The sequence below is a fragment of the Apteryx mantelli genome, chromosome 15 (assembly GCF_036417845.1).
Source record: "Apteryx mantelli isolate bAptMan1 chromosome 15, bAptMan1.hap1, whole genome shotgun sequence".
NCBI lineage: Eukaryota > Metazoa > Chordata > Aves > Apterygiformes > Apterygidae > Apteryx > Apteryx mantelli.
In genome coordinates, this window is record NC_089992.1 from 9,644,124 (window position 1) to 9,654,571 (window position 10,448).

At 58.7% G+C, this 10,448-nt stretch overlaps 1 protein-coding gene across 1 annotated transcript; it reads right to left on the reverse strand.

The window, feature by feature from the left end:
• Window positions 1-734: 734 nt before the first annotated feature.
• On the reverse strand, window positions 735-5,345 carry RLBP1 (retinaldehyde binding protein 1). The gene is made up of 7 exons (XM_013958334.2): window positions 5,314-5,345; window positions 4,792-4,920; window positions 4,233-4,437; window positions 2,991-3,169; window positions 2,119-2,277; window positions 1,295-1,405; window positions 735-893 (listed from the first exon to the last, which is right to left on the reverse strand). Exons 1-7 carry the CDS (start codon window positions 5,323-5,325, stop codon window positions 735-737), a joined length of 954 nt encoding a protein of 317 aa, XP_013813788.2. The 5' UTR covers window positions 5,326-5,345.
• Window positions 5,346-10,448: the final 5,103 nt, after the last annotated feature.

A 10,448-nucleotide genomic window follows, 5' to 3' on the forward strand; every position in this document is an offset into this window, starting at 1 on the left:
GCTGCACCCCTGTTCCTTGCCACATGCCACAAGGAACCCAACAGCTCTACTCTTAAACGCTTTTATTTCTCTGTGTACACATTTCAACCAACCCTTCATGTGGGGGGGGGGGGGTCTCCTGCAGTGATGGCCTCTGGCTGTGTTATCCACACAGTTGCACAGGATGCTTCAGTTTTCTGCTGAGCTGGGTCTGCCCTCCTGCTTTCCCACAATGCCTGTCCTCTCCATGCTTCTGCTGCTTCCCATTGAGCTGATAAACCAACCCAGGAGCTTTTCAATAAACAGCTATGGGTATACAAGACCTGGCCACGGAGGTCCTCCTGCTGCCTTGCCTCATGGAAATAAAGGCCAAGCCTGGCTGAAGCAGAGAAAAACACATTCTAGCCACATCCTGACCTCTGCACTTCCTGGTGTGCCCTTGAGCAAAGAGGCTTGTTTCTTGCTGTAGCCCTCCCTTTCTGGTGAAATCACTCTCCTGCCCTCCCATCGCAACCTCTAGATGTGCTGTGGAAAGTGCTGGTGGCTTCCTTTCTCTGCTGGCTCCTGAGAAAAGGATGCTATTCCTGAGAGAGACAGGGCTGCCAGGTTTGGGGTGGGGAGGGACAGGCATGGAACAACACACCCAGAGTGCCTCATCACAAGCAGTCATTCAACCAATGCTACAGTAAGGAGGTGGCTGGGGTTAGACAGCCGCTCTGATCCTATTTTACAGGGGAGAGGGAGTGGACCCTGGTTTAGAGAGCCGTGTCTTCAGCCTCAATGCGGGGCCCAAAGAGCTTCTCTGCAGTTGCTTTGCCATCATACTTGGGCAGATTGCCACCAAAGTCTGCTGGCAAGATGTCAGCATCGATCTCCTGGTAGAAGGACTCCAGTTCCTCCCCATGCACAAAGACCTGGTGCAAGACAGGAGCAACCATCAGCAGAGGAGATGAGCAACTCTACCCACAGGGGAGGAGAGGGCCAGGGGACGCCAGCATTGATGGGACTGGTTGGCCTTATTTCTGATCAATGTAACCGCAGCCTTTATTGTGCATTGCTGCAAGCTCACTTTCCCAAATGAGCTGACAGCAGCCCCCATGTTGTGCTGAGCCATCAGCTTTTCCCACCAGCTGTGCTCAACTGTGAACTTGTCCCCACGCCGTAGAGACATGCTCAGGCAGGCTGTCAGGATAAAACATTTTCCAGCCACTGGCTGGAGATACTGAAGGCAGCAGATTTCCCCACAGCTGTTCTGTTTTACCCAGCTGTGGACAAGGGATGTGCCTTTACCCCTAGTTCCCTTTCCCACACTCACCCTCTCCAGCAGTTTGCTCTTCAGGAACGGTTTGACCACATTGTAGGTAGTGGTGAAGTACCAAGGCTGGTGGATGAAGTGGATGGCCTTGAACCGCGCTGGGAAGGAGTCCTATGGATCCCAAACCCATACACAGCAGGTTACAGACTATGCTGGCCACATTGAGCTAAGAGAGGAGGTGGGCAGCAATGGAAACGCTGGGACTCCCCTAGCTCCCCTTTTCCAGTCTCCCACTCTCTCTTTGACCCCTGTCATGACGGTCTCTTTTATGCTCTGACCCAGATGGTTGGACATCTCAGTCCAATGGGATGCCCAGTGTGAGAGCACCAGGGAAGCTGAAGAGCCTCCCAGATGGCTCATTGCTCCTGTTCCATGAGAAATACTGCACCTATGCTGCCTTCTTCCCCTGGGGAGAGCTGAGCATCTTCAGCCCCTGGTCCAAGGGCAGAATTCCTGGAGTATGTGAGTCTCTGCCCAGCCCGAACTGTGGCTGGACTGAGAGGGTGATGAGGAAAGGCCTCCTTGCCATGCTGTAGGGTGCTGCGAGAAGCGGTGATAACACTTCTGGTTGGGCTTTTCAGAGGGTGGGGAGCTGGGGCCAGAAAAATAGAATCCATCTTACAGGATTAAGCGAATTAGTCAGCAAGGGAAAAAGCATGTGATGGTGAACAGCCTCTCCACAAAACTTTCTCATGGCATCAATGCAGTGGCAACCCCAACCCCCTGCTAGCACTGCCTTCCCCCTTCCCTGAGCTCTCTGCTCCCTCAGGGCACACACTGCCACTGCTCTGAGCTCTGCCTGGCTGGAGTCCTTGCCACCTCACCTGCAGCATGTCCACCATCTTCTTGAGCTCAGAGGGTTTGATCCCTGATGCCTGCTGCATAGTGAAGCCCTTGAAGTTCTCAATGATGCAGAACCCGTTGATCTGGGTCTCTTCATTTTCCAGAAGCTTCTCCAAGATAACACAATAGGCACGAAGAATCTAATTGAGAGATGGGAGGGTCTGGTGTTGGTGCGTGAAGGCAAGGTCTCCCCTCCTGTAGATGCCAGGAGGTTCCCAGGAACAGTCACAGGAAGTGTTACCCCGGTCTGTTCAACTCCAGCCTGCTTGTCACAACCAGCCCCCAGGCCTTGAGATCAGGGAGGGCATTCCTGGGGATGCTCAACAGCTACCGCATTCCCCTTTCCAGGCAGGTGCGTCTCAGATCTGGGTCAATGATTCTCACATGTGCAAGCAAATTCAGAGCTGAGCAGAAAATGGAGTTGGGAGGACTTGTGAGTTACATACCTGGAGAACTCTTTGCTAACAAGCCCTTTCCTTGCTCTATGCCTCAGTTTCCTCCTCTGTCCTGAGGGCTCCTTCCTTTGTAAAGTGATCTGTGATTTAATGATGCAGTGCTTTTCTTCAACCCATGCATTGCCTGGGCTGGGAAATGCACACCCTGAATTCGGCCTGCAGCCTGCAATATGTCAAGAAGAAGGAAGAGGAACCCTTTGGGATGCACCATGCTCTCCCAGGCTCCCTTGTGAGTCCCCGGAAGGATAAATTCAAAGGTCTGCAGTTTTGTTTAAATCTGGATGTCTGGAGGGTGGGTGTGTGCATGCGTGTGTGTAAGGGACGCTGTGGTCAGATGTGCCAAGTGGGACAACCCAGGGACTGCTCTGCTCCTGGAGCAACAGCTGGGCTGAGCTGACCTCATCGAAGGTGATCTCCTCATAGTCCCAGTTCTCAATGTTGAAGAGCATCACCACCCGGCCATACTTGTCTCTGCTGGCCAGGATGCCAGGGTAGCCTGCTTCAATAGTGCTGCGTATGGCCTCAGGGGTCAGGTTGTCAAAGAGTTCAGGATACTGTTGACGGAAGTTCATGTAGCCTGGGAAGAGACAGAAATGGAGTTGGGAGCAAGAGTGGCTCCTTGCCCTGTCCTCAGGAACCCAGGGGAGTGCAGGGGAGCCGCCCGAGGATGGGGCAGGCTGGTGATGGTGAGATGCGTTCCCGATGAACAGCTTTGCTCTTGAGGGTTTCAGGCTTCAGATAGGCTGTGCCCAGGCTCCAGGTGGGTCAGGTATCATCTGGCAAAGGGGCTGAGAGGAGCTCTGCAGACCAGCTGCCTTCAGTTCAATCCCCCCCATGTCAGGAGCTGGAAACTCCCCAGAGACCCAGTTCACAGCTGCCTTTTCTCTGGCACTTCCAGGAACAGATAAAGTCATTTTCCCCCTCATTACCCTTCTCCCCTGCTCCACATTTGGGTGACATCCCCAGCTACCCGCCTCAGCCCAGCTCTGCTTCCCCTGGCACCCGGCAGCCACAAAGGGCCTTCAGGCATGAAATAAGGAAATTCGCCCTGGGAAAACATGAATAAACAAAACTGCTCGTCTCTGGAGCCAGCACCGATAATTGCAACTCATTATCCCCCAGGCGAAAGCAAAGGAGACCAGAGCAGAGCCAGGCAGGACCTGGGGCCCGCAGCCACCCCCTTCGGGCTGCTTCCTGCTCCCTAAAGCATCCGAGTCCCTGCCGAACAAGTGAGTCAGTGCTTTGGGAACAGCCACCAGCCAACACACAAAGGACACTTTTACCATTTTATTTGTTAAATAACCAAAAAGTGGGACTGTCCTGATTTTGCTCGACGTGCGGCAGCTCCCCCTGCCCCTCCCAGCCCGGCACCACCCTGACTTCTTTACCTTCCCCATCTCCCCTCTTTTCCCTCTGCCCCAAGACCCCTGGCCTTGCCTTTTGGTGTTTGTCCTCTCTCCTCCCACCCTTCCCTGCCAGGGACCTGCTCTGCTGGCAGAGCCCAGGCCCGGGGGCACTGGGAAGCCCTGGCAAGCGGCAGGGAACTGCTGAGGCAAAGGGGCTCCCTGTCCTTGCCCGAGAGCCGGCGATGTGACAGGGACATGGGGGTCCGCACCACGGGAGAGCTGGGGAGCCCCCACCTTTCAGCAGCTCGTAGGCCCTGTGGACGTCAAACTTGCGGGCACGGATGAAGCGGAGGAAGAAGGAGTCATCTTTGCCCTGCACCTTCTCGGCCACCGCCTTGCACGCATCCTCGCCGCTGCCAGCCCGCTCCCGCACCAGCTCCCGCAGCTCTTTCACCACTGCCTCCCGCTGCTCCTCCGTCTCGTTCAGCTCATCTTTTGCCTGAGGAGGGAAGAGACGCCCCGCTCAGCATGGCCTCAGCACCCTGCAGCACGCCATGGGGCCTGAAACCAGCACCAAGCTCAGGGAAACCAGGGGCAAGTGTCATTTGGCAGCAAAAAGTGGTTGGTTGCAGTCCTGCTCGCTGAAGGCATTTTGGAGTGGGGTCGCCTCAGTCCTGCCCCACCACGAGCCCCCCTTGCCCCCAGTCCATCCCTCCTGCGGGGTAGTGGTTCCCTCACACTTGCAAGGCTTGCAAGGATGACATCTGACCCAGATCGTGCTAATCCCCATCCCCTGGAGAAGGAGCATGTGCTCCGGGCTGTGCCTCCTCCCCGCACCCAGCACCGGCCTCACCTTCTGCAGGGTGTGTGGTGGGATCTTCTTGCACTGCCCGAAGACAGGGCCATGGTCCTTGGTGGTGAGGCGCTCCAGCTTGGTGCGCAAGGCCTGCTCCTCCTCGGAGATGAAGCGAAACGTGCCTGTCTGGGAGGCCATGGGGCTGATATCACGTCCACGGCGGGCTCTCCGCACCGAGCCTCCCCGCCAACGCGACCTCTCCACCACCAGCCCCACAGCGACAAGGATCCCTGCTGGGGTGAGGGGGCCTGAGCTGGGGGCTGTGGGGCTGGGCAAGGCCTCCATGCTGCATCCGAGGGGATGCAATGGGATGGGGTTTTGTGGCCAGCTTTGTGCTGGCCGAGGCTCCCTGAGGCCATGTACGGGGCAGCCACCAGTGCTTCCCCGCAGCGCCCGGCCCAGCCTGCCGTGGGCCGGCGGCAGCCACCGGGCTGGTGGACAAAGGGTGCTCAGGTGCCCAGCACACAGAGAGGAGATGCTCAGAGTCCAGGGACAGGGCAGTGTGGAGGCAGTACTCACAACTGCAGACATGTTGTCCTTTATCGACCTTGGGACGCTGGAAGACAGAAGAAGGAACCCCACGTTATCTAGAGGAGAGTAAGAGAATGCCAGTGGCCTTTGAAGCCCTTGCAGAGCCCCGGTGCCAGCATGCAATGCCCTGGCCAGATCCCCTGCCCCTCCTGCCCAGACCCTGCTCAGCTGGGACGGCGATGACTGCGGTGGGAGGGAGGCAGATTCCCAGCAGACACCACCCTCGCCCTCCTCTCGGCTCGATCACGTAGTGCCTGTGTCCCTTTCTGCCCAATGGAAGCTGAGTGTGTTTGAGAAACACCAGGGATGTTTGCAAAAGCAGCTTAAAAATGTGGCTTTTGGTCTTCTGACTTCATCATTTGTTTCAGGGCCTGCATTTCTGCTGGAGGTTGTGGGAAGACGCATCCATGGGTTTCAGTGAGTCACGGGGACCCACAACCCCCTGAGCTCATCCAGTGCAGTTTCATCTCAGGCATATTCATACAGGCAGACATAAATGCCCAGCTTATGGCACATGGGAAGCAGGAGAGGTTCCACACCAGCGTGGCTGACACGGGGGCACGCTGCTCCAGAGACATCACACAGGTCTGGAGAGCTCTCACCTGGCAAGTCCTCGTGGGATGACCCATCCAGCCGTCCGGTGCTGCCCACAGTACCTAGCTGAGCTGATGGGAGCAGGACAGCAGTGTTTGTGCCCACTTCCGAAAGGCTCTCCTTGACTCCGGGGCTCTTCGTACACTAGTCCGAGGTCTGTAGCAAGGACCTCTGCTTGGAGTCATTGAGGATGATGCAGAAACATCTCAGGCAACGCTTCCTCTTTGCACTCTTAGTGCAGAGTGGCCCCCCAACCTGGCTGGTGGTTTTATTACCTTTTATTTCTACTAACATATTGTCCCCAAGGTGTTTCATAAACAGTGGATCAGACACTCAAGCCCCTGCTACTCCAGTCCCGAGCCCATCACTAGTTGTAAGACTGGACTTCTAGCTGGGTGATGAAACAACTTGACCTCTTTTTAACACATTCTGGGTGAAACATCCTGATTTTGCAGGCAGAGAGGAGGGTAGCCTTCATTGCTCCAGTGCCTGATCCCGCTGCAGAGACTAACGGCCTCCCTGCATGCAGACCCAGCTCCTCTGCCGCAGCTGCTGGATTCCTGCATGAGCTGCCGTCTCTGTGCAATTTGCATCTTGAGGTGGTCAGGAAGCAGAGGAAGGGTCCTGGGGAGGACAGCGTGGAGGCAGAGCCCTGTGCTCCTCCCGGCGACGGTGCCTGTCCCACCACGACAGCCTGTCCCACCACGACAGCAACTGCAGGAGCCAGGCGCCGGGTGACAAGTCGAGCCACGCAGCCCCTTGCCGTGCTCGCCTGCAGGCCCAGGGATCTTTTCACCACCCTGAGCCGGTCCTGCCGCCAGAGACTGGGCTCTAGCGTGACCAGAAGGATCCTAGCACCTCCCAGTGGCTTCCTCTTCCTCCTCAGCTCCCAAGCCAGGAAACTTTTACCCTGGGGAAGGGATGGGGATCCGCTTTTTTGAGGTATTGCAAATTAAAAGCAAACACGGCCCTGGAGGCGACAGGTTAAGGGGGGCTGGATTACAGTCTCTGAGGCAAAGCAGTTAAGATGAAAAGACTCCCAAATACTCACCGGAGAAAGGAAAAGCTAAACTGTCCTCAAGGGGTCAGCGTGTGGGGCTGGGGGCTGCTGGAGCAGGGACGGACACACAGACAGCAAGGCCGGAGTGGAGCAGCAAGAAAGCCCAGCAAAAGCTTTGTAGTCACCGGGTTGGGATTAGGCTGTCACAAGGCATCAACTCATTGCAGCTTTTTAATTAAGTCAGCACAAACCAGGCAAGAAACCCCATTAAAACTTTACAAAAGGCAGATGAGAGGGAAGGAGGGAGCCAGAGGGCTGCTGGCCGGCTGGAGCATGTGCGGAGGGGAGGCGGGCTGGGGAGTGATGCTGGCACCGATTAACGAAGTATAAAGGCGTCTCATTGTGTAACTCGCTCGTTAGCGCTGGGCAGGGGGAGAGGCACATTGAGGGGAGCCGGTGGCAGCCTGCCACCCTGGGGAAAACACCCGCTCAGAGCCGGGGCTCCATGGGAAGGCAATCGAGAGGGCCAGGTCTCTGGTGGCTTCTGTCTCCTGAGCTCCCAAGGAGCCTCTCAAGATCTCGGCGTCAATCTGGCCCCCTTGCCAGGGTCCGGCCGCGGGGATGGGTCCAGGGCAGGGGGCTAGCGGATGCTCCCACAGCCTGTTCCCATGCACCCCGGCTGGTCCCGCCAGGGCCGTCCTCCACCCCGAGCGCACCCCATCCACCAGCTCCCTCCACCACGCACCCAAGCAGCCCAGCGGCTGCCCACCACCTAAACCAGCTTCTGTGCGGGGGCGTGCTTCAGCCTTTAAAGAGCAAGTGTGGGCAGATGCAATCCTCCTGAATTACGGATGCAGTCCTGTGCCGTTGCAGCACAGGAGCTGCTCCACAGCGCAGCGCCGTGCGTCAGGGCAGCGTTACGGGTGCAGGAAGGGGACAGCCTCTGACCGTGCCGCTGCAAATACATGCTGGCAGCATCCCACACAAGGAGGGGATCACCAGGTTGTGCCAGGACAAAAAGCACAAGGGGAAGCTCACACCGCGCCAAGGCACTGCCAGGTTGTGTTGCTCCTGGCTGCCTGCAGTGCTCATTTGCTTTGGGAACTTGAAATGAATTCACCCCCAAAACAAGGCTGTGGACGTACAAGCGAAGGAAGCCAAGGGCTGTGGCAGTGACAGTGAGAAGAGGTTTCTGGGGGTGTTCACCATCTCGGCATGCCTTGTGTGCAGCACATTGGGGATCATCACGGCTTTAATTCCTCACTGTCCCAGGAGCTGGATGAGGAGCTGATTAAGGACGCTGTGTGGATGGTGCTGTGCAGGGCTCCTTCCCCAAGCCAAAGGCCATTTTTCCATTTCTGCATTTAAGGTATGAAGCAGTGGGGCTCTTTCCTTTGCCGTGGTGCAATCCCCCAGCCAGCTTCATTTGCCAAGCGCAGTTCCATGCAGGCTTATGCCATGAAATGGAGCCTGTTCCAGCTTTTAGTCCCTCTCTGTAACAGCTGCATGTCAGGAGCCTCCTGCGGATGTGGCACAGGCACGCTGTGGCTGAGGAGGCATTGCTGGCCAGCCGCTGCCCAGCTCCATCCCAGCACACTCCTTGCCCATGTCCTTGGTTCCTCCCAGCCCCATCCCCAGCAATGAACCCTCAGACCTCTGGCCACGATGGGCTGCATGAGACAAGCATTGCTCAGCAGCCTGCCCTCTGCCCCGGGCTGGTGTGGTGAGACCCTGAACTCCATGTCAAAACCACCACTGTTCTCTTGGGCATTGGGTGGTAGGCTGGAAAGCCTCCCGCTGGCTTGCTGTCCTGCTCCGAGGGGCGAGCGGGAGGCAGGTTTCTGAGCTTTTAATTCATCCAAGCGAAGGAGCTCTGCATGGTAACTCTTTCACAGCCTCTCCCCTGCAGATAAAGTTCCTATTAGGTGGAGGCATCGCTCACTCACCTCCGGCAAGGAGGGAAGGGAAGACAAGAGCCCATTGAAAGGCCCGGGCCTTGGCTGGACTCTTACTGTGATGGGGGTTTTGGGAGGGGGAGGAGGAGGATGGTGGGGCAAGGATGAAGGGGTTTACACAAGGCATGTTTTGTAACGCTGCGCGGATTTAAGGATTTGGATTCCACGGCATCGCTCTGCAAACAGGGCCGAGACTCCGCCGCGAGGCGGAGAGGAGGAGGAAGACACGTGACTGGGGATGAAGGCCAGGTGGGAAGAGGGGAAGGAAAACCCAGACCTGTGCCAAGTCCCGGGGCGATGCTGTGATGGCTGGGAACACCGTAGGGAGCCTGTGGGAGACCTGCCAGCTGCCCCATCACCTTCCCACGCCAGCCCCGACGCCAGGCTCAGCTCCCTCCCAGGGCTGCTCTTTCCCACCAGCTCCTGGGACATTCGTTTCCAGCCAGCAGGACAGTGCAGGACGGGGGGACGGGGTCAGTGCAGGGGCTCCTAAAGAGCCCTGGACCCCCTGGACTCAGGCATGGAGAGGCAGATCAGGAAGGTCATGCAAAACAGCCGCTGATTTCAGGGCAAAGCTCTCTCATCCTTGGAGCAGCCCCTGCTCGGTTTTGGGTGAACCTGGCTTTTTTGGTGTCAGTGGGTGTCCTGTTTGGTGCGAGCGCCTTGCTCGGAGGTCGGTGGCACAGCGGCAGCAGGGGCTTCGCGGGTAAGCGCCGGGCTCCTCCTGAAGCCAAAGGGCCCAGAGGCCCAGACGGGACCGCTCAGCCACGCTGCCGTCCTCCCTCCGGCCGCTGTGGTGGCTCCTGCCCCCGGCTGGCACAGGGCTCGCGAAAGCCCCCGCGCTGCCGCATGGCTAAATCCCGCTGCTTAAAGGCAGGTTAAACCTCCTCCTGCAACTAAGACCCCCCGGAGGATTAAGGGCTTTACGGAAACGGGTTGGCCCCGGCTGGCCCTGCCCGGGCGCTCCATGATCCCGCCGGCTGCAGCGCCCCGTGCCACGCACCCCGCATCCTCGAGACACACCGCACCGGCGGGGAGGCCCGCTGGGCGCCAGGGCCTGCTCGGAAGCCACACACGGGGCCGGCAACCTCGAGGCGCCGGTGATGCGCCGGGGTGTTGGGGAAGGAGCTTGAAAGCCGGTTGCCCCAGGAAAACACTGCAGCAGAGGGGAGCCGGCTGCACCGGCCACAGGAGCGTGGCGCGGGGCTCGAGGCGGCCCGAAGGCGTTGCGGGGCACAGGGCCTGCCTCCGCAGCCGGGCCGGCCGCAGGGTGCCCTGAACGCGGGTTAACCTCCCGCGAGCGACCCCAGCGTGCAGCCGGGGCAACCCGGGAGAGCCTGGCGTCGGGGGGAGCCGGGGCGGGATCGCGGGGCCAAACCCCGCGCTGCTCCCGAGCGGGCCCTTCCCGCGGCACCCGCAGCGCGGCCGAGGCGCCCCGCGCGGGACGCGAACCTGTGGCCCGAGGGAAGGCGCGGGGGGGGGGGGGGGCGCGGGGGGTGCGGGGAGCACGGAAGTGAGCGCTGGGGGCGGGGCCTGTCGCCCGGGGGACGGGCGGGCACTTCCGGGCGGGAATT

Excerpts from the sequence above, each read along its gene's own strand:
- RLBP1 (XM_013958334.2), bottom strand. Across the intron at positions 4,438-4,791 it reads CACCACACACCCTGCAGAAG|GCAAAAGATGAGCTGAACGA; the intron begins GTGAGGCCGGTG and ends TTCCCTCCTCAG. Across the intron at positions 1,406-2,118 it reads AGATGGTGGACATGCTGCAG|GACTCCTTCCCAGCGCGGTT; the intron begins GTGAGGTGGCAA and ends TGGGATCCATAG.